Consider the following 23,687-nt stretch of genomic DNA (forward strand, 5'->3'; position numbering starts at 1 on the left):
TGTTAACGGTCTTCATCTTTCTTGTCATTCTCCAAGTAATCCCTCAGGCAGGTAAAAATGCACCCATTTTCCAGATGTGGAAACGGAAGCTCAGAGAGTCGAGGTAACCTGTCAGAAGTTGCAGTGCCAGTGAGGGGCAGAACCCGAGCCCAAGCCCAGGTCTCATTTGCTCCCACGTTTGTGTTCTCTGCAGCAGCACATGCTGCTTCCACCAATAAACAATTGTTGGCAAGCGAAGGTCAGCGGGGGTCCCTGAAGCTGGGAAAGGATTTAATGCTTTCCAAGTCCAGATGACTGGAGAGGGGGGATTCTCTGAAAAATGATCCAAGAGGACAGAAGGCATGCAGGGAGTGCTGGGGACCTGGATCATCTGAAGGCCATCAGCTGTGCCCTTTTGAATAGTGTTCCTGGGGTAAAAATCAGTGTCATTGTCTTGCCCGCCATATTACATACTACTCTAGTCTATGTGTTTCATTCTGCAATAATAATGTTTAAAGCTTAGACACCATCGGGGGTCCTCCCTGACTTAGAGCTCAATGCGTTTGATAATTAAGGCCTTGTTCTCACCCAGAGCAGCATGGACACCCCAGTGGTGTTTAGGACCCGTTCGTTTGTGCAGCCGCTCATTCATTCCACAACTATGTCAGCATTGTCTGCGTGCCAAGTGCTGATTGAATTTGGCCCGGGGTTTCTAGGGCACTGAGAGTCTGTCTTTGCCTCCATGAAGAGCTCCCCTTTCAGTTCCATTTGCCAGGTCTCTGTGGTGCTGCAACGTGAAAGGAGCTGGAATAAAGGGGGGGAAGGGAAGAGGGTAGAAAGGTTGGAAAGGGCTCCATGGAGGAGATGGAGGCCAAGTAAGAATTCAGTAGGTGGCGCTGGGGAAGGCGTCATAGCAGAAGTAGCATGTGCAAAGGCATGGGGGCATGTTGGAGCCGGGTGGGGAGGGTGGTGTCAGACGTCCTGAGAACGTGTTTGAATAAAGCTAGTTACAGCCCTTGCCTCTGGGACATTACAGATTTTTGTTGTAGGTGGCAAAGGTAAATTCAGTCTACCTCGGGACTTTGGTTTTAAGATGTGGATACTTGGGACTTGCTCTTGTTTACCAGACACAATGGATGCAGAAGAGGATGAAGCAGGATCTTAAGGACACCTCCTGGAGGGGAGACTGGAGGCTCCAGGTCGGCGTTCACCTTCAAAGCCACCACTGCTCCTGGGGCGAGAGTCAGGGAGGGTTTGCATGGGGCCAGGATGCCAGCAACTCTCTCCCGCTGGGGCCGTGTAGCTCTGCCAGGGGACAGCCAGTGCAGCGTCTGCTGACCATGTCCTGGTCAGTGCATGGCTGGGTGCACTGTGGCCTCAGCACAGCAGACCTTCTTCCAAGATACCTGCTGGGAGTTGGGGCTGGGAGGGGCATGTTTCAGTGCTGAAGCTAGCAGCCCCTCCAGCGCTCCACTTACCACTCCCCTGCTGCAGTTCCTTTCCTCTGGTGCTGTTTTCTCTGCTGGCCCCCCTCCTGCTCACTGGGATGTGTTGGGACAGGGTGTTTGATATTTTTGTTGATGTTTTCTTGCTTAGCACTCAGCTCTGCTTCATTTTCCCACCTTCCCTTGTTGCCTGTTGAGATGGTCAGTCAGGCTAGTTGACATTTTTCTACTTGAAATGTTTCAATTTAACTGCTGCTGGCTAAATATATTTTGGCCTCAGCTCTGGACTGTGACTCTCCCCTCAGCCAGTGAGACCAAGGAAGCTTTGTGCCAAACCCTTCTCTCTCCTTCGTTGGACTGAGATTATCCTCAGCAGATTGGAAAGGATCCCTCGTGTCCTGAGGGTCGTTGTGCAGCCCAGTTCAGATACGGGCTTTGGCCCTCAGGATGCCCAGGTGTGTGAGTGCACCTGTCACAGGTGCGTCTGATTCGATGCACGAGCGGGCCTGCCGTGTGTGTCCGAATGTGTCTGGCTCTGGTGCCATCTTTCTCTCTGAATCCCAGCAGACAATTTACAAAGTTCTTCCACGCCCCAGGGAGACTTGGACAGCTTCTGAGTAACCACAAACTCTGGCAGCTTACTGAGACGAAGGGAAAAGAAAGTCAAGGCATTAGCAAGTCTCTGTGACAGAAGGACTATTGGAGGCCACAGGAGGAGTTTATAGATGGCAAGACTCCCAGGCAAATAGTGCCCTCTGGACAAAGCCCTTTACCCTGCAGCCTTGACCGAGGTAGGCCGTGCCAACCAGACTCGCCAGACTCAGTTCAAGAGGGGCAAAGGGAGGGAAAGAGGGAAGGACGGACTGCCCTCCTTAGCAGAGGGCCTGAGGGGGCGTAAACTAGTGCCTACACAGACCTACCTCTGAGTTTGAGATGGAGGTCCCAGAGACAGTGTTGATTCAGCTTCCACGTTCATTTACTAATTCTTTCATCCGCTCATCATACGTTTATTGGGGATCTGCGATCCATGTGGCTGACACTGAGCCCAGCTCCGACTCTGGGAATGCAGAGGAAAACAGGACAGATGTAAGACTCTAGAGGGGAAAATGATGATCAAGTCATCACAAATAGGGTGAGGGTCTCAAAGGGGACATATAGGAGAGCTGACCCAGGCTGGGGTGGCAGGGGGCATGGAGGGCCTCCTTGATGCAGTGACTTTTAAAGTCTGGAGTGTCAGGTATAAATTGAAATTACATTAGGTGAAGAGGTGAGGGAGGTGTGTATCAGGCAGGGGCAAGAGCAAGTGCAAAGGCCCTGTGGCAAGAGAGAGGAGGGGGACTAATAAAGGATGACTGAAGCAGAGATGACTGCGGGTGTGGGAGAGTGGGGAAGAGGAGTAGCAACAGGTAAGGGCAGAGAGATAGGCAGGTGCTGGGTCGTGGAAGGCCCTAGAGACTAGATGGAGGATTGGGGGCTTCGGGCAGATGTCTCTGGAAGACTCAACATTATTTTAGGCAGGAAAGTAACACGATCAGGTCCGTGCTTTAAAAAGAATACCTCTTACCTGAGGAAGGATCAGAGGGACAGGAGTGGAAGCGGTGAGTCTATTAGGAGGCTGGTAGGAGGCGAGGATGGCTGCACTCAGAGAAGCAGCAATGAAGACAGAGGCACTGGAGGTGTTCGTGGTCTATTTCAGGGGTGTCGTGGACAGGACCTGTTGATGGATCAGATGAGGGCCGTCAGCAGAACTTGAGGGAGTGAGCCACGTGGTTATGAACTGGGGCCAGCGTTTTCAGGTGGAGGGCACAGCAAGGGTGGAAACAGAAAGTGGAGACTCGCTGGGAATTGTGAGCTGGAGGCTAATGCTGAGGGAGGGGGTTACATGGTGGGAGATGAGGCCAGCAGCTGAGAGCGGAGAGGTGGCAGGGCCGGTGGGTGAGCGAGCTTGCAGTTCCCTGCAGGTGGTCTGAGACAGCTGGGAAGGCTTTGGAGGGAACAGGGGAATGACCTACGCTGACTTACTTTTTATATGTGTGAAAGATCACACAGGCTGCCGCGTTGAGAAGAGGTTCGGGGCAAAGGTGGAAGCGGAGAGACCAGTGAAGAAATGATGGTGATAAGTCCAGCTGAGTCAAGATGGCAGCTGGGACCAGAGACAGAGCTACGCGTGGTGAGACGCGGTCGGCCTCTGCATGTTCTTGGAACAAATGGACTGAAGTGTGAGAGAAAGAGCCAAGAGTAGTGTCCGAGGCTTTGGGCCTGAGAAGCTGGGAGAAGGTCTTGTTCTGTCCCAGAGTGGAGAAGCCTGTGGGAGGAGTTGTCTTGGAGAGGAAAGAGTGAACTTGAACATGTTTAATTCGAGATGTCTGCTTAACACTGACGTGGAGACGTAGGGCGAGCACTGGAGTCCAGGCTTAGAGAAAGCTGGAAGGTCAGCAGCGTTGGGACAGTATGGAGAGGCGCGCACTGGGAGAGCTCACGCACCCCGGGAGTGAGAGTAGATACGAAAACGGTCTCAGGGCTGAGCACTGGGGTGAGTCAGCCACCACGTATTTGCCAAGGAAACAAGGAAAGAGAATGAACTGCAGGGAGGAGGAAGAGAAGCAAGAGCAAGTGGGTGTCCCAGAGGCCAAGAGGAGGGTATTTCAAATTGGAGGGAGCATCCGTGGGTCATATGCTGCTGACTGGTCAAGTCCGACAAGAAGTGAAAATGGGCTGCCATGTAGGCACTGTCGGAGTCACTGGTCACTTTCACAAGTACAGTTTGAGGGAGAGGTGGGATCGAGAGCCTGAACAAAGAGGCTCAAAGAGAAGAGGCTGGGCTTCCCTGGTGGCGCAGTGGTTGGGAGTCCGCCTGCCGATGCAGGGGACACGGGTTCGTGCCCCGGTCCGGGAAGATCCCACATGCCGCGGAGCGGCTGGGCCCGTGAGCCATGGCCGCTGAGCCTGCGCGTCCGGAGCCTGTGCTCCACAACGGGAGGGGCCACAACAGTGAGAGGCCCGCGTGCCGCAAAAAAAAAAAAAAAAAAAAAAAAAAAAATTGAAAAAAAAAGAGAAGAGGCTGAAATAAGGCCAGCCAACAGCTCAGGTGACAGCGTCCAGGATGACCATCTGGGGAGGGTGTCTGGACCACAACCAAGTGGTCTGGGGAGCAGGGCAGAGCTTCAGACCCCAGCAGGAGAAAGAGCGCAAGAAATACAAACTAGGAAGAAAGGAAAAGTCCAGAACATGGACGTGGAGAGCTGGACGGGGAGGAAGGCGTCAGCTTGGGGGCACCGTGGTGCCAGGCTCAGGGCGGCAAGACTCATCCCGGGTGGGGAGAGGACTTCGCCTCCCTTGCTGGGCTGGTGGGGGGTGCAGGCCAGGATGGGGATGGGACCAGCAGGTGAAGGTCTTCTGTGCCTGCAGCTGAGCGGGCGGTGGTTCTCGACCTCACTGCACGTGCATTACAATGATCTGGGCTGCTTTTCAAAAATACAGAGCTCTGGTCCCAGCTGTGAAAATCCCTGTCTGTCCATCCCAAATGGGACGTGACCCCATTTTCAACATCTTCCCAGGTGATTGTAATGTGCTAGCAGCTTCAGCTAATTCCTGAGTTTGGGACTGAGCCAGTGTGGGAGGCTCTTTGAGACAAAGAGGGCCGTAGGGAAAGTCAGCCCTGGCATTGGAAGGGCCGTAATTGCGGTAATCTCTCAAGGAATTTGTTGGCTTTCCTCAGAACAGCAATTCTCATAACATTTACCAAATTGAAAATCCTGCTTAATTCTGTAGGTTTACAGCTCCACAGAGGCTAGAAGAAAAACATCATTTGGCACCAGAAACACACTTTATTCTGCTGGTGCAGATAATTTTGCAAACGCTGGATACTGAGTTTCACTTACTCTCCTGAAATTCCAATGCACTACATCCTAGAACGCAGAGAAACACAGTCATGGCAATTGCTCTTGCTGCCACATGGACCAGGTGCTTCCAGAAACCCTCTTGTGTGTCTTTGCCCTCTCATTGTGAACTTCTGTGATGTTCTGGGAAGATGTGTTTTTTAATCCGCTCAGCATTTATTTCTTGCTTTGGGGAACCATTTCTATCCCATTATGTGCAGTTCAAATAGGTTGTCAATGACAACCGTTAACCCCACCTCTGCCCGTAGAGACATGATCCAGGACAAGCCAACTCTAGTAGCACAACCTGGAAGCAGTGATTGGCTCAAGAGGGAGGCATGGAGTTCCAAAAGGGCCAATCAGCATCGTTTTGGGAGGCAGTTACTATATGGATAATGGTAAAGTTCTTCCCGAAGATGCCAAGCTAGAGAGTGTGGGTCTGGATTTATCAGTTGCCATTGTTCTCACACTGTGTGGATAAAGAAGCTTATTTGTAGAGTAGAGCCTAACAGAGATGAAGTAGAGAAGGAGAGAGGGAGAGAGGGAAAGGGAGAGAGAAAAGATAGAGTGGCAGAGACAGAGATAGAGACAGAGACAGAGAGACAGTGTTCTGTCAACAGTATGCTTGGTCCCAGGCCTCCAGGCTCTGGAACTTTCAGTTCTGTGAGCTCTCCCTACACCCTTCCAGGGTTAAGCTTTTTGGAGCTGTGTTCTGTCTCTTGCAACAAGAGCATCTTGACTAGGACAGATGACTTCTCAGTTTCTCGTGGGCTTCAGGGGGTGGTGGAGGGGTGAGGGATGCACCGGAGAGTGAGGCAGGCATGGTCAAAGAGCTTATGAGGCAGCTGCCCCTGGGACGTCCAGGTGTCGGTCTCAGGGTCGTAGCAGTCGAAGGAGGCCGAGTCCTCGATGCTACAGTCCGTGGTCAGATGCCGCCCACCCGTCACGTAGAGCTTGTTCCCCATCACCGTGGCCCCGTGGTGCATCCTCCGGTCTTTCATGTCTGCGCATTTGACAAATTTGTTGGACTGAGGGTCATAAGCAAGGATCCTCCTTGTGTAACCTGAAAAACAAATGGCATATCGACAGGGTCAGCGATGCTTATTTGGGACTGGAGGTCAGCGGTCCAGGGACCTGTCTGATCTCTGTCATCGCCTAACCCTGAGGCTGGACTCTGAGGTAAAGCATGGAATGTTTTCATAACCTGCCCAAGGTCTTGTGTGTGGCAGAGCTGGGATTTGGACCCAGATCCGTCTGACTTCAGTCTCTGCATCTTAACTCGAAGTGAGGGCAACACTTATGTCATTCGTTCTTAGATAGGGAGCAGAGATTCCAGTGCCCTTCTCAGCCTCGTTAGCTTTTTCATCTTTCTCATATGCTCATCCAAGAGCTTTCACAATCCCAAGACGGAGCCTTTGGGAACTCAGAAGTGGGTCCCCACGACAGCCCTATCTGGTGGGTACTCTTCTGATCCCCATTTCACAGATCAGCGCACAGAGGCACAAAGAGATGAATAACTTGCCTAAGAATGTACAGCCAGTTAGTGGCAGAGTCAGGATTTGAACCCAGGTCTATCTGACCCCCAAACCAGCCCTCCTAACCATAGTATTATACTACAACTACAGAGAAATGATCCCTTAGCAGCTAATCTTACTTACAACAGCAAATGTTTTTCTGAGTATTTGCCCCGGGTCTGGGATAGTGCTAAGTGGTTTAGATAGATGAGCACATTTTATGATCACAACTCTGTGAAATATGTTCATTATTTCATTCCTTGTTTGACAAGGAGAAACTTCTGGATGAGAAAAGAGCTTTGTCAAGTCATCCACACTCCCCTAGTTGGATGGGTGTACTTTTATTTTATTTTTTTAAATTTTATGTGGGGGAGTTGTTGATTTACAATGTTGTGTTAGTTTCAGGTGTAGAGCAAAGTGGTTCAGTTATGTGCTTTTAAAAAGACTGTCTTGGGACATCCCTGGTGGCGCAGTGGTTAAGAATCCACCTGCCAATGCAGGGGACATGGGTTCGATCCCTGGTCCAAGAAGATCTCACATGCCACAGAGCAACTAAGCCCGTGCGCCACAACTACTGAGCCTGCGCTCCAGAGCCCGCGAGCCACAACTACTGAAGCCCATGTGCCTAGAGCCCGTGCTCCGCAACTAGAGAAGCCGCCGCAATGAGAAGCCCGTGCATGTCAACGAAGAGCAGCCTCCGCTCGCCACAACTAGAGAAAACCCACGCGCAGCAACGAAGACCCAACGCAGCCAAAAATAAATAAATAAATAAATTTATAAGAAAAAGAAAGACTGTCTTGTAGAAAAACATCAGTGACCATTTTCCCGTGGGAGATGCCAGGTTCGTGTCCAGCCTCTCGATCTTCTGTTAAAACTCACCTCCCACGATGACAATCCGCTCCCCAAGTACCACGGCAGGGGCACATACATTCTTGATCATTCTCGTCTCCATTTTGAACCACGTGTTTCTGGAAATGTGATAAACCTGACAGAGAAATATAATCACGGCACTGCATTTTAAAGTGATAACGTTTTTAAAAGATAGAAATAGTAATTAAGAGGGTGAAAGAGCAGTGATTTCTCTTTCTTTTCACTTTTTTTCCCAGTTCTTAAAATGTAGTTATCTTACTATCAGTAAACAAAATATAATTAAATAACAGAAAGAGTTAAGTGTTTGTAGTATGTGTTTGCTTACCTTGCTTGGCTCATTTCTTTCCTTTCAATGAGAAATGGAGCAACTTGAACATGCGTAAAACCAGTGATTTTTCAATCATTTTTATTTCTGGCTCATGTTTAAATTTCTAAATGTTCCAGCGTATCCGAGAGCCTCTTAGGGCCAAGAATAAATTTAGGGCTAAAAGAGGAAGGCTTTTGAACAACAGGTCATGCCTGAAAGTCATTAGAATCCTAGAAGAAAGTAAGCATGAGAAAAGGAAGAAAGAGCAAAGAGGTGGAGGCAGGATTCCTTGGCCTTCGTCTGAAATAGAGCAGCAAATCATGATGCCCAGAACACGTGCTCCTGTTAGATCCCGCAGTTTAAAGTTTAAGTGTCAAATGCCAATTAGTGCATTACTGGCAGAATTTAGCACAAGAGATATAGGATGAAACGAAGGAACAAAGTATTCCAATATTCTTGACCGGAAATTCTTTCTGTACAAAATATTTTTGCCACCATATTAAAGGCCTTATACTTTATCATTTCACCAAATTTGATCTTCACAACCATCCTATGATGTAGATACCATTACTTCCCTCTATTTTCCAGATTAGACCATCGAGGCTGAGAGAGGTGAAATGACATGCTCAAGGTCACACAGCTAGAGTAGTAGAAGAGCTGGTCTGATTGAACCCAGAATCTGTGCCTTTATCCACCACACTCATGGCTCTGCTTGGGGCCATGGAGATGCGGCTTTTCTTTCTTTTTTTTTAAAAATTAAAAAAAAGCATTTACTATTTTAATTTGCTTTTATTTCAGTATTAGTAGTGTTTAAAGATATTTGGTGATGGTTTGTACTTTTGGCCGTGCCCTGCAGCATGTGGGATCTTAATTCCCTGATCAGGGATCAAACCCGTGTCCCCTGCAGTGGAAGCGCAGAGTCTTAACCACTGGACCGCCAGGGAAGTCCCTTTTGTAGATTCTTTAAATTGAAGTATAGTTGATTTACAATGTTGTGTTAGTTTCAGGTGAACAGCACAGTGATTCAGTTATATATATATATAACTGAATTCAGATTCTTTTCCCTTATAGATTATTACAAAATATGGAGTATAGTTCCCTGTGCTATACAGTAGGTCCTGGTTGGTTACCTATTTTATATGTGTGTGTGTATATGTTAATCCCAATCTCCTAATTTATCCCCCTGCCACCCCAGCTTTCCCCTTTGATAACTATAAGTTTGTTTTCTATATCTGTGGGTCTGTTTTTGTTTTGTAAGTCAGTTCATTTGTATCTTTTTTTGTTGTTTTTTTTTTAGATTCCACAGATAAGCAATGTCATGTGATATTTGTCTTCCTCTGTCTGGCTTACTTCACTTAGTATGATAATCTCTGTGTCCATCCATGTTGTGTGAATGACATTAGTTTATTCTTTTTTATGGCTGAGTAATATTCCATTGTGTATATGTACCACATCTTCTTTATCCATTCATCTATTGATGGACATTTAGGTTGCTTCCATGTCTTGGCTAGTGTTAAGTAGTGCTGCAATGAGCACTGGGGTCATGTATCTTTTTGAATTATGGTCTTCTCCAGATATATGCCCAGGAGTGGGATTGCTGGATCATTTGGTAACTCTATTTAAAATTTTTTAAGGAACCTCCATACTGTTCTCCATAGCGGCTGTACCAGTTTACATTCCCACCAACAGTGCAGGACGGTTCCTTTTTCTTCGGTGTGGCTTTCTTGATGGAGGCTTTCAAGACCGAAGCCCTCTTGAAGTCTCTGTCCGTCCTTAAAGTTGGTGAAGCATAGAGGAGGCCACAGCTAGAGACAGGGGCAACCACAATGGCTGTCAAGCCTCATGGTTTCATCTGCAAATATGTAGGCAACACTCTTTGGAAACAGGAGGTCCTTGGAGGAAAAGCAAACACTGGTTGCATTTTACTTGAGTAAATGGCTCCTGGCTTTCTGTTCTCTATTAGCTTTGGGGATGGTTTCAAAAATAGATTAAACATTTGTTCACAATCCTCACCATGCCACCAGAGAGGATGAGGCAAGGACAACAAAGGATGGTCTTTGACCCATGGAGGAAGTGATACTTTGTTATGGTAAAGGATTTGCTTAACGCCATCCAGCAATAGGGGTAGAAAGAAGGCCAGGTAGAAAGGTACGCGTACACACACAATTTGCACAGTAACGCCATGGCAGCCTCGTCCTTAAAAAGAATGCTTGCGTGCAGATAAACCATCCGATGAAGAAATCTTTGAACCTATACTTGAAAATCTAACCTGCCCCATCAAGTAACCCCAAGCATCCATCTTGAACGATATCTGAATGAGTACAATTTCCATTACAAAGCTAATGCTAAGTAGATAAGAAGAGCTTCCAAATTAATACTTTCCCCATTTCCCCTTCTCATGACTGCGGTGTAAAAGGATCTCTCACATGTTAGTGTTTTGGTTTTCGTTTTTTGGCTATTTAAGCTTCTTGTTTAATCGTCCTAAGCATTTCTTGATGAGGTAGCTTAGAAGCTTTTTTGAGCTTTGTATTTATTCTTAGGAATCGGTAACAATTTTGTAATGTGAAATCATCAACATATTTGTTGACATTATTTTGAAAAATGGTTTTAAAAAAATGTAGGAGGGGCTCTAGCTTTACACAGAAGCTCTTTATTACACCTGTGTTGTGTGGCCAGAGCTTGGAGGGGATCAGAACATGTCTCCCTTGGCTCAAGTAAATGAGTGGGATTTGGAACAGACTTAGAATCTGCCTAGATGGTCAGCGAAGAGTCGACAATATGGGCTGGAGAAGTGAAGGAGAGAGAAAAACAAGAAAAGGATTGCATTGAAATGATCACTTTTCTCTGTTTCCACTGGCACCAACTTAGTCTGAGCCGCCATCATCCCTTGCCTGGACCTCTAGAAGAATCTCCCAACTCTCCTTCCTTTGTCCACTCACGCCTCTTGCAGTGCCTTCTCCACAAAGCGTCCAGGAGATTCTAAAAATGCAAATTTGACAACTTCACCGACCCTGCTGCTCTTAGGCGTGAACCCCAGTTCCTGGAAAGCCCTGCCAGATCAGCCTCATCTCCACACTCATCCCCCCAGGAATGTTCTGGAATTTCTGTAGGGGGGTCTCAGGGGCAGCAGTCTGGTGGAGGGGGTTGCTTGCGTGGCTTGGGAAGGGGGCTGAGAGAGATTATGGGGGGACTGACCATCCCCAGCTCCGCCTTGGTGCACAGACTTGCTGCAACCTGGTCATGCTTTCGGCACCTCCAGGCGAAGGGCCGTGCCCCTTTCTACTTCGGGGCCTTTGTGCCAGCTGTTCCCTTACCCGGGAACGCCACCCCTCCCTCAGCAGGTGACTGTGACTCCTGTTCCAGACGCAGACGCAGGCTCGTCTGCTCAGAGAAGCTGCCCGCCCACCTCTGTCCACGTCAGAGCCCTCTGTCCACCCTGTGCGTCCTCCTCCTTTTTTTTTTTTTTGGTGGTACGCGGGCCTCTCACTGCTGTGGCCTCTCCCGCTGTGGAGCACAGGCTCCAGATGCGCAGGCTCAGCGGCCATGGCTCACGGGCCCAGCCGCTCCGCGGCACGTGGGATCCTCCCGGACCGGGGCACGAACCCGTGTCCCCTGCATCGGCAGGCAGACTCTCAACCACTGCGCCACCAGGGAAGCCCTCTCCTCCTCTTTTACTCTTCATCCTCACCTACCTTCTCTCTTCCTCTGCCTCTCTGCTCAAGTCAGCTTAAACCAACCTCACAGAGTTCCCTCCAAAGTTCAGTGAACCCTCACACCCTCCCCGATTCCCTCGAGACTGGTTTAGGGCACCCCTTATGCTCTTAGAGCACCCCTCTATTCAGCATCTGAATTGCAGTTGTCTCATAAGCTCCTGGAGGGTAAGTGGGATTTACTGCTCATGTCCATGTCCCCAGGGCCTTCTCTGTGGTTGGCACCCAATATAACTCCTCTAAATGAACACAGCAGATCTCAGGGGCCTCCTTGATTATATATCACGTAGAGGCTTGAAGTTTTTCATATCTAGGTGAACTGCAGAGATTAGAACTTGTGTCAAGGTGGAAAACACCCAGTATTCTGACATTTTGATCTTTATTAATCACACTTCTCAGAGAGCTTGTTAGTGAAATTAGCATCTACCTATCGTTAAGGCAGGGGTTCCACAACCTGGCTGTGCCTTAGAATCTCCTGTAAACGTTTGTACAGTAAATGTCAAGACCCCATACATAGAGATTTTGATTCAGCAGATCTGAGGTCAGGTTCCTGGGGATTTGGTAACAGACTATGGACCAGTGCTTGGGAGTCTTCTTCTAAGGCCTTACTGATTTTGGTTAGAAGCATCTGCAGTATTCCTGTAGGACTTCACTATCTGGCATTCGATGTGTTCTAGGGAGAACCTTTAGATGTATCTGATGTACCTTTGTATTAATCTTATACAAAAAGAATTCATAAATGGATAAAATCTGGCTGAAATTAACCTAACTTCCTTCCTTCCTTCCTTCTCTCCCTCTCTCCTTTCTCCTTCCCCTGCAACTGACAAGCATGTATGTATGTGTATGTATATATATGTATGTGTTTGTGTATGCAGTGTGCATGTACATATGTGTATATGCATGTATTTATGTATGTATATGTGTGTATGTGTAGCCATGGTGGGAGGGACCATTTACCTGGATAAGGCGCACAGGGTTCTGCATGATGTTCTCTCCTCCAAAAAGGTAGAGTCTTTGGTCTTTTACAGCGACTGCAGGGTGGAGGACCCCCAGTGGCATGCTGGCCATCCTCTCCCAGACGTTGCAGATGCTGTCATATCTCTCCATGGAGCCCATGACCCCGTGTCCTTCTCCAATCCCCCCGATGGAGAAGATGAAGTTCTTGTGGGCAGTGCTTCTGTGGGAGTAGCGGGCTGCCAGCATGGGCTGCCCCAACCTCCACTGATTGAATTTCAGGGAGAAGATGTAGACCTTGGGGCTGGGCACACTGTTCCCCGCGTCCACCGCCATGCCTCCCAGCAGGTAGATGCTGTGGTGCAAGGTGACGGCCGAGGCCTTATACAGCCGGGCCGGGAGTTTAGCAAGGCTCTGCCATTGGCCGGTCTGTCCGTCGTACAGCAGGACGTCCCTGGTGGTCTGCTGGTTGTCCTTCCTTCCACCCAAGAGGATGAGGAAGTCTTGGTAAGAGTTTCTTGGGGGGACATGCCACAGAGGTTGGAGGCCCGGGGCACTGGTGGTGCTGTACGGAGAAAATAGCTGCCTCTTGGCTGTCTCCAAGATGGTCTGGCAGGGGGGCGAGGACTGCAGGAGGGTGTCGTTGGCAATGAAGTGGTAGAAGAAGGCTGGGTGGACGTACTGCAGCCTGACCTGCTTGAACAGTTCCTGCATGTATTGCTTCCGGGTCTGGAGGTCATGCTTGATCCAAACCATGAGGGCCTCGAACACCTTCTCCTCCTCCGCACAGAGCCCGTCATCTCCCAGGTAGTCTATCAGTTCCAAGGCCCAGAGCTCCTTCAAATCAGCCGATGCGGCCACCTCTGGGAAGTATGTCAGGGCCACCTCCCTGGCTTTCTTCCTGAGGGTCTCACAGCTGAAGATTTCAGAGAGTCTGATCATGCCCAGGCAGTTGCTGGGGGCCAGCTGGCTCTGGAGGAAGGAGGAGCAGGCCTCAAGCAGCCTGGGGTACTGCAGCATGGAGGCGGCCTCCATCAAGGGCAGGACGCTTTCCACTGTGATGTGTGCCTCGCCCGTGTACACATACAGGATGATCCGCTCCAGAGTTGCGGAGTCGAGGCCTTTCAGCTGGACTTTGGGCTCGCTGCTCTCCCGGAAGTTGCTGCAGAACATGGCCCAGAAGTAGGGGCTGCTGGAGGCCAGCACGCTGCGGTGGCAGGGGATCTCCCAGGCCCCCGTGCAGATGCTCACGTCAGTCAGGATCCTGCTTTGCCTCAAGCCATTGAGCTGCCTCAACAAGTCAGAGGAGAAGTCATGGTCTTTGAAGAGCAGCCCATCTGGCGATGCCTCGTCCATCCTACAGAGATGGGGAGAAGTCCCGAGAGGGAGCACGTGCTGGAGGGTTTAGCTGCAGCGGCTCCAAGACTTAGAGCACCTATGTCCGTTCAACCAAGACGCCTGTGGGTATTGCCAAGAATATGGCTCAGTGAAGACCAGAAAGGGAGACCACCTGTGGCGTGGGCCTCACAGCTGACACCTCTCTTTTAGGTTACGATTACTCTCAAAGGTAACAGGCAAATAGCATCTGCGGACAATCTGAGAAAAACAAAACAAGAAAAACCAAAAAAAAAAAGAAAAGGTGGTTGGATAAGTTGGGCAAGTTGAAGGTGGCAAATGGTCACGTGGTCTGAAATGTTAACCTGAAGCAAGATGACAGTCTGTGCATTTGACCAGCAGAAGTCTGTGAACCTTTCTCCAGCTTCTCAGCATGTCTGTTATTTAGTAAACTCATCTAAACATCTTTCTGGGTGTTAGTCATTCCCCACAGGTGTCATTCTGGGGGTGTGGCCTCTGTAACAAGACAGAAATGAGGGATGAAAGTGGACCTTTGAGATTTTTTTTTTTCTTTTTTAAAGCATGACTTCACAGAGTCTTGTGGGTTTTGTTTTTTAAATGAGGTAAATAGAAAGCAGAGACCAAACAATACCCTGGACAGGGTTTATTGGATGGCATCTGGCTGCCCGTCTACCTGCAGAAGAATTAAACATTCGAGCTATTTACCTTGTTTTGCTGCAGTGACATCCACCGATACCTGCTCCGGCTGGTCCCTCCGGAGAGTTTCCACCTCTCGCTCCAAATGAAACCATAAACCCAGGCCTTTCCTTCAGTTGGCAAATAATTTGTCCTGGGAGAATTCTGGATTTGTTTATGCTGAAGGCACTTTCACAGTTTTCTAGACCTTTGTGAAAGAACTGCTGGGCAGGGAGACAGTGTATACATTCCAGGGCTAAGAATAGTTGCATATGTACTTTCCACTGTTATGACATGTGACTTTCCAGTTGCCTTTTGCAGCAACCCGAGGGCCTGCAGCGCCAGCGCATGCCCACATGCCTTGTTTCTTTGGCAAGTGTTTACATCGGCAGAAATAGATCTGGAGGAACGGCTTCTCTTAGAGAAGACTTTGATGCCCACTTGGACACATCCCGAGTCCCTTGTCCTAAAAGTGCCTGGGAATTCTAGATGTCTGTAAACAGGTTGCCGTGACCTGGGGAAAGTCACTGAAGATAGTCCTGGGCAAGTTGAAGGTGGCAGATGGTCACAGGGAAGCCAGAACATGGGCCCAAGGGTGTTGTTTAGTGGGTCTCTATTTCCAACTGTCTGCTGGCAGGATCGTTGCAGAGGGCTGAGAGTTCCTCCTCCAGGCTCCAAGGTGATGGTGTCTGTGATGAAACTTGTTTTAAATATTTGTGGAGCCTCCCAGAGTTTCTAGACGTGGGCAAGACCAAACCTTTATTGATCCTCCTTATGACGGGGGCTTCTGTTTTAAAGTGGCAAGGGCAGTAGTCTTGTGGGTCATACCTGCTTCTCACAAGACCCCTGATGACTATTCTTCAGTTAGTTTGTTATAGTTCAGATTTGCTTTTCTGTTTTATTTTTCCATTTTCTCCCTTCAGGGAGGCTTGTGCTAGAGGAAGGAGGCAAAATATGTTGCTCCAGGAGACGGGGGTGGGTGGGAGAGAGAGAGAGATAATGAAAGGAAGAAGAAGGAGAAGGAGGAGGAGGAGGGGCAGAAGGGGAGGAAGAAGAGGAGGGGGAAGAGGGGAGGGGAGGGGGAGGGGGAAGAGGGGAGGGGAGGGGGAGGGGGAGGAGGAGGACAGGAAGGAAGAGGAGGGGGAGGAGAGTAGAGGGAGGAGGAGGAAGAGGAGGGGGAGGAGGAGGGGGAGGAGGGGGAGGGGGAGAGGAGAGAGGGGGGAGGGGAGGGGGAGGGGAGGAGGGGGAGGAGGAGAGGAGAGCAATGATGGTGATGGAGTAGAATGCAGCCTTCAAATGTAAGAGTTAGAACCATGATGGAGGGTTATAGAACAACCAGGATGAGTTAAAGGGACCCCAGGTCTGTTCTGCCCCTGCCTCCAGGGAGGTCCCGATTGAGGGTACCAGCAGTGAATGGCAGGGAAGCCCAGCTTTCTCACCTGCTCAAGTCTTGCTCGGACCATTGCAACAGCCTCCTGTGCTGATTTTCCCCTTGCTCCTGTCTCTCCCTCCAGTACATCCACCCCGTCACCACCAGAGTCACCCTGAAGAAGACAAATCAGAATCTGCCAGTCTCCACGTTCCCCCCACCACTGCATCATGCCCTTCAGTGGCTCCCCCGTCTGTAGGATAAAGTCCATACTCCTTCGCAGGAACCATATTGGTCTCCTGCCACTCCCCTGTCCCACTTATATTTTTCACTCTAGCTCCTTCAGACAACTTGCAGATCCTTGTATGTGTCTGGTCCCTGTTGGGAAGGCTGGGCTGGGCTGGCCTTTAGGGCACCACGGAGCATGGTGGGAGGAGGGGGAGTGTCTCTCATAGTGGCAGATCACAGAGTAGATCACGCCCAGAAGAAAATCAAGGTCAGGAAAACATCCATCCCATGTTGTTGGGGCCAGGCGCCTGGAGGCTGGAATTAGGAGCAAAAGATCTGAGCCAAGTGGATCAGAGACCCTTGGAGGTACAAGCAAGGAGCTGGAGAGAGCAGCTGTTTGTACAGCTATCAGAACTGGTGACTGTTCTTGCACTTCTGAGCCGTGCTGGGGGCATACGAGCAAGTAGCCAAATTCCTGAAAGGGCCTGAGGTCCCTCTGTTTGCGTTTCTGGGCCTTTGTATGTACTCTTCCCTTTGCTGTCCTTTCCATTTTCACTTCTGAACTACTATTCATCCTTCAAAACGTTGTTTGTATATCAGCATCTCTGAAAGTCTTCCTCGACCCTCTCAGTACTCAGTACTCCTCTGTACTGTTTCCACACCCTCTGCACACTTCCAATAGTACATGCCTCATACCCTCATTGCAATTATGTTTGCCTGTTTGCGTCCCTCTTGTTAGAATGGAAGTGTCTGGACAGCAAAAACTTTGTCTTAATTGTCTCTCTGTCCCCAGCACCTAGCACAGTGCCTGACACATAGTGGGTGAATTATATATAGTTCCTGAATTGAGCGTAACAGAATGGAGACTAGGGAAAGAGAGGGAGCTCTGCTGGGTGGCCTTCATGCCCCACCTGCTGTATAAGTTTAGCAGGGCTGCCGTGTACAGCTTGGTGCGTGTCCATTAGACTGCAATGCAAACCGTGCTCTGGAGCAGCCCTGGATGTCCCTCATTTTGATCAAATCCAATAACATGATGAAGCGAAAAGTAAAATAATTGCTTTATACCACAGAGCAAGAGTTGAGTTCAAGGTTGGGAACTGAGCTGAGGTCTTCTCAACTCCAAAGCTAGTGCTTTAGCCCTTGGCCTCAGAGTCAGCACAAGGAAAAAATAACTTCCTTATTGTTCTGAAATGACTATATTATTTCTCTTCCAGCCAGTGGGCAAGCCAAGAGCTTGTTGTGAGGGCAACTAACATGGCTCCACCCATTGGCAGGAATCTTGAAGCTTCCCCTACGTTTTCTAACTAATTAGACCTTCTGGAATCCAGCCCTGTCAAATCTTCAGACGAGCCCTGGTGTGCAGCCTGAATGTCTGACCAACTTTAATAAATCCTTTGGATTCTAAAGTTTAAAAAAAACAGGCCCCATTCCATTGGCCTGGCCTACTAGGAGAATTCTGGCTCTACATTAAACGTAAGGAAAAGACACAAATAATCTTGGTGTTTACCTCCTAGCAAACACACACATATAACACTAAGCCCAATCCAGAAAACGTATCTATTACCCACCACATGTGACCCCAGCCGGCTGCTTTCAATTCATGAATCTATTTGTCTCCCAAAGTTTTATGTTCTTTGTCTTAATTTTATGTCCTGACCTTCTCTGGGAGATGTCTTAGTTTAGGGTCTGAACATATGGGAACTTAAGATAAATGAGGACATTCAGCTCCTTACCTCTCCTTGTGATGAAAGTTGTTGTCATAAGGAGCCAAGAGTCAGGCTTCGAGGGCATGAAGACTTGGGAGAATCTTGACACTTCCCCTCAGCATCTATGTGGTCTTGGGCAGGTAGCTTATTTTTTTTATTGAAGTATAATTGGTTTACAATGTCATATTAGTTTACCGCATGGTGATTCAGTATTTTTATAGATTATACTCCGTTTAAAGTTATTACAAGATAATGGCTGTAATTCCTTGTTCCATACAATATATCCTTGTTGCTTATCTATTTTATAATAGCAGTTTGTATCTCTTAATCCCATACCCCAAATCTGTCCCACTCCCCTTCCCCTTTGGTAACCACTTTTGCAGCCTCAGTTTCTCCATCTATTAAATGGGGATAACCTTGTCACAGAGAAATAATGTATGAGAAACATCTAGTAAAGTGCTGGCACAATGTAGTTTCACAGTAAATTTTGGTTAGTATTATACCATTACTCTGAAAATAATCTCATGAGATTCCAGTAGGTCCTGGTGCCCAGTTTTCAGCATCTAATTTAGTCTCCTACTCACTCTACCTGTTTCCTTTGCCCTGAGCAATTGCTATGTTCCTCATTACCTATTCAGCTTTTGGGAGTCCTGGATTCCAGTCCAGGCTCTGTCATGGACAGGCTGTGTGTCTTTAGACCAGTCACCTAACCTTTCTGTACTTTCTCACTTGGCCACGAAGATATGGGCAGGTGACTTCTGAGCTGTGCCTTTCTCAGCTCACCCTGTGGTTTGTGTCCTGAAAAGGCCAGAGAAGGGAATGCTAGGGGCTGAGCCTCAGCAAAGGGGCCTCCTCAGAGATTCTGCACATCTCTGGCCTGAAGCCAGAGGCTCTGGTCTGAACACCAGTCAAGCTGCCAGCTGGTATTCTTATTATTTTGCCCTTTTAAGTAAATTCAGAAAGCCTTCAGTTTCCCCATAGAGTTTTGCATTGATATTACAGGCTGCTCGGACTTGGGAGGCCTCGGTTTCTTTCCTGTTTGGGTGAGCTGGGCCTGGATTCCCATGGAAGGGCAGTGCTGCTGGCTCAGGTCAGCCTCACGTCTGACAACTACAGACAAGGAAGCCACAAAATGTGCTATATCACACATGTCCAGTCCTCCTAAAACCCTTCAAGGCAAGGTGTTATTTCACACTAACCAGTGAACCATGGCTGGGACAGTTCCCAGGACCTGTGTTTCAAGAAGGGACATATGTACACTTAAAGGCTTTGGGACAGCTCCTTGAGACCTGGAAGACTGTTCTCTGATGGCATCAGAGTATCTCCACTTCCCACAGTCTGCAGGTGCAGGAGAAAACTGAGGAGCAGACAAATACGGTTTCAGTGATCTGGGTCATCAAAAGCTGTAGGAAGGAACTTGCCCCTTGCTGTGTGATTTTAAAACTTTTCTGTGTCTGTGAGTGCCTGTCTATCGGCGTCTGTACCTATCTGTCTGGGTATGTTTGTTTAACCAGCTTGTGGAAAGCTGAATAAGGACTTTGTGCTCTAGACAATGGCCAAAAGGCGTCCTGCTCCTTGATTCTGGGGTTGCCATGACGACTGTCCTCTGAGAGCTAAAAGCCTAGCTAATTTTACTAGGCCAGTCGTGCAAATGACTGCATTCCCAGCTCTTCCTCCATGCTGTCCCACTGCCAGAAAATATCTTCATATTTTCTTTCCCCCAGGGAGGGCAAGGGGGAAAAAAGGCCGACAGAGATGATGTCAGGACTGCTAGGGGATGGTTGGTACATAACCCAGCTGTCTGGTCCCACTTCTCCCCACAAACTAAAGTCTGACTTCATACATCATTTATGCCACAAATCAGCTTTCTGAGCTCTAAATCAAATCAGGAATAAAGAAATAATACGATCAAGGATACATTCTTATTCTCCTGTTTTAGCACTGTGAGTCACAAAGAATAATACACTGCCTTGGCGTCTCTGCTCTCCCGGGCAGGCACTCCCTGATGGGGAGATAGGAATTTAGACAGGAACTTGACTCTCCCTAGGCCACTGAGGCATAGTTTGGCAATTTGCTGCTGTGGTATAGAAAGTGGATGACCTACAGAGGAAGGTCTGTTGGGAGGATGAACTTTAATCCTTTAGAAGTAGGATTAATTAGAATCCCTAGGGGAAATGTGAATTGAGCAAGACCAATTGAATTGGTCTGATTAACTAAGGGTCCATCCATCTGTCTGTCCAACCATCCATCATCCATTTATCCATTCATCCATTCATCATCCATCCATCTATCCATTTATCCATTGAGTAAGACAAGGTCCCTGCTCTTCCGGTGCTCACAATCTGGTAGACAGACAAGTTAATAATTTAAGTGTTTTGAAGGGAAGCCTTCCTCAACCTTTCTCCTTCCCACCTCACTCCCCTCCCACCGTGAATTCTGGGTCACCCCCAAAGGGGAATTTTATACACACATCTTTGAAAAGCTCTCACATCAGGCTGAATTTTAATAACGTGTTTTCATCTCTCTTCTAGCTCCTTGTAGCTCTCTTGTAGCTCCTTGAGGGCAGGGATAAGTCTTATTCCCCTGCCCTTATCAGGAAAGGCAGAGAAGAATAAGAATGGAATTTCCTGACAGAGACTGACACTGGAGACTGTTTGCCTTTTCCAGACTCTTTATTTCATTTTTTTTTTTAACTGGGAGAAAAGAATGTTATTTTTATACAGCAGGTTCTTATTAGTCATCAGTTTTATACACATCAGTGTATACGTGTCAATCCCAATCACCCAATTCATTCCACCATCACCACCACCACTGCCACTTTCCCCCCCTTGGTGTCCATACGTTTGTTCTCTACATCTGTGTCTCGATTTCTGCCCTGGAAACCGGTTCATGTGTACCATTTTTCTAGGTTCCACATATATGCGTTAATATACGATATTTGTTTATCTCTTTCTGACTTACTTCACTTGTATGACAGTCTCTAGATCCATCCATGTCTCAACAAATGACCCAATTTCATTCCTTTTTATGGCTGAGTAATATTCCATTGTATATATGTAGCACATCTTCTTTATCCATTCATCTGTTGATGGGCATTTAGGTTGCTTCCATGACCTGGCTATTGTAAATAGTGCTGCAATGAACACTGGGGTGCATGTGTCTTTTTGAATTGTGGTTTTCTCTGGGTATATGCCCAGTAATGGGATTGCTGGATCATATGGTAATTCTATTTTTAATTTTTTAAGGAACCTCCATACTGTTCTCCATAGTGGCTGTATCAGTTTACATTCCCAGCAGCAGTGCAAGAGGGTTCCCTTTTCTCCACACCCTCTCCAGCATTTGTTGTTTGTAGATTTTCTGATGAAGCCCATTCTAACTGGTGTGAGGTGATACCTCACTGTAGTTTTGATTTGCATTTCTCTAATAATGAGTGATGTTGAGCAGCTTTTCATGTGCTTCTTGGCCATCTATATGTCTTCTTTGGAGAAATGTCTACTTAGTTCTTCTGCCCATTTTTGGATTGGGTTGTTTGTTTTTTTAATATCAAGCTGCATGAGCTGTTTATATATTTTGGAGATTAATCCTTTGTCCATTGATTTGTTTGCAAATATTTTCTCCCATTCTGAGGGTTGTCTTTTGGTCTTGTTTATGGTTTCCTTTGCTGTGCAAAAGCTTTGAAGTTTCATTAGGTCCCATTTGTTTATTTTTGTTTTTATTTCTATTACTCTACGAGGTGGATCAAAAAAGATCTTGCTGTGATTTATGTCAAAGTGTGTTCTTCCTGTGTTTTCCTCTAAGAGTTTTATCATGTCTGGTCTTACATTTAGGTCTCTAATCCATTTTGAGTTTATTTTTGTGTATGGTGTTAGGGAGTGTTCTAATTTCATTCTTTTACATGTAGCTGTCCAGTTTTCCCAGCACCACTTATTGGAGAGACTGTCTTTTCTCCATTGGATATCCTTGCCTCCTTTGTCATAGATTAGTTGACAATAGGTGCATGGGTTTATCTCTGGGCTTTCTATCTTGTTCCATTGATCTATGTTTCTGTTTTTGTGCCAGTACCATATTGTCTTGATTACTGTAGCTTTGTAGTATAGTCGGAAGTCAGGGAGTCTGATTCCTCCAGCTCTGTTTTTTTCCCTCAAGACTGCTTTGGCTATTCGGGGTCTTTTGTGTCTCCATACAAATTTTAAGATTTTTTTGTTCTAGTTACATAAAAAATGCCATTGGTAATTTGATAGGGAATGCATTGAATCTGTAGATTGCTTTGGGTAGTATAGTCATTTTCACAATATTGATTCTTCCAATCCAAGAACATGGTATATCTCTACATCTGTTGGTATCATCTTTAGTTTCTTTCACCAGTGTCTTATAGTTTTCTGCATACAGGTCTTTTGTCTCCCTAGGTAGGTTTATTCCTAGGTATTTTATTCTTTTTGTTGCAACAGTAAATGGGAGTGTTTCCCTAATTTCTCATTCAGATATTTCATCATTAGTGTATAGGAATGCAAGAGATTTCTGTGCATTAATTTTGTATCCTGCAACTTTACCAGATTCATTGATCAGCTCTAGTTTTCTGGTGGCGTCTTTAGGATTTTCTATGTATAGTATCATGTCATCTGCAAACAGTGATTGTTTTACTTCTTCTCTTCCAATTTATATTCCTTTTATTTCTTTTTCTTCTCTGATTGCCAAGGCTAGGACTTCCAAAACTGTGTTGAATAATAGCAGTGAGAGTGGACATCCTTGTCTCATTCCTGATCTTAGAGGAAATGCTCTCAGTTTTTCATCATTGAGAATGATGTTTGCTGTGGGTTTGTCATATATGGCCTTTATTATGTTGAGGTAGATTTCCTCTGTGCCCACTTTCTGGAGAGTTTTTATCATAAATGGGTGTTGAATTTTGTCAAAAGCTTTTTCTGCATCTATTGAGATGATCATATGGTTTTTATTCTTCAGTTTGTTAATATGGTGTATCACATTGATTGATTTGCATATATTGAAGAATCCTTGCATCCCTGGGATAAATCCCACTTGATCACAGTGTATGATCCTTTTAATGTGTTGTTGGATTCTGTTTGCTAGTATTTTGTTGAGGATTTTTGCATCTATATTCATCAGTGATATTGGTCTGTAATTTTCTTTTTTTGTAGTATCTTTGTCTGGTTTTGGTGTCAGGGTGATGGTGGCCTTATAGAATGAGTTTGGGAATGTTCCTTCCTCTGCAATTTTTTGGAAGAGTTTGGGAAGGATGCGTGTTAGCTCTTCTTTAAATGTTCGATAGAATTTGCCTGTGAAGCCGTCTGGTCCAGGACTTTGGTTTGTTGGAAGATTTTTAATCACAGCTTCAATTTCATTACTTGTGATTGGTCTGTTCATATTTTCTATTTCTTCCTGGTTCAGTCTTGGAAGGTTATACCTTTCTAAGAATTTGACCATTTCTTCCAGCTTGTCCATTTTATTGGCATAGAGTTGCTTGTAGTAGTCTCTTAGGATGCTTTGTATTTCTGCGGTGTCTGTTGTAACTTCTCCTTTTTCATTTCTAATTTTATTGATTTGAGTCCTCTCCCTCTTTTTCTTTATGAGTCTGGCTAATGGTTTATCAATTTTGTATATCTTCTCAAAGAACCAGCTTTTAGTTTTATTAATCTTTGCTATTGTTTTCTTTGTTTCTATGTCATTTATTTCTGCTCTGA

At 47.0% G+C, this 23,687-nt stretch overlaps 1 protein-coding gene across 1 annotated transcript; it reads right to left on the minus strand.

Moving 5' to 3' along the window:
- Positions 1-6,075: 6,075 nt before the first annotated feature.
- On the minus strand, positions 6,076-14,013 carry KLHL38 (kelch like family member 38). The gene is made up of 3 exons (XM_032609576.1): positions 12,661-14,013; positions 7,696-7,801; positions 6,076-6,365 (listed from the first exon to the last, which is right to left on the minus strand). Exons 1-3 carry the CDS (start codon positions 14,011-14,013, stop codon positions 6,076-6,078), a joined length of 1,749 nt encoding a protein of 582 aa, XP_032465467.1.
- Between the last annotated feature and the right edge of the window lie 9,674 nt (positions 14,014-23,687).

This window comes from Phocoena sinus, chromosome 17 (assembly GCF_008692025.1).
Source record: "Phocoena sinus isolate mPhoSin1 chromosome 17, mPhoSin1.pri, whole genome shotgun sequence".
Taxonomy (NCBI): domain Eukaryota; kingdom Metazoa; phylum Chordata; class Mammalia; order Artiodactyla; family Phocoenidae; genus Phocoena; species Phocoena sinus.

Bases quoted from the DNA above. Each gene is read 5' to 3' on its own strand.
- KLHL38 (XM_032609576.1), bottom strand. From the start codon at position 14,013: ATGGACGAGGCATCGCCAGATGGGCTGCTCTTCAAAGACCATGACTTC. The intron at 7,802-12,660 runs GTAAATGGTCCC...TTTCTCTGTCAG, and splicing joins ACCCTGTGCGCCTTATCCAG to GTTTATCACATTTCCAGAAA. The intron at 6,366-7,695 runs GTGAGTTTTAAC...TTTGTTTTTCAG, and splicing joins GCGGATTGTCATCGTGGGAG to GTTACACAAGGAGGATCCTT.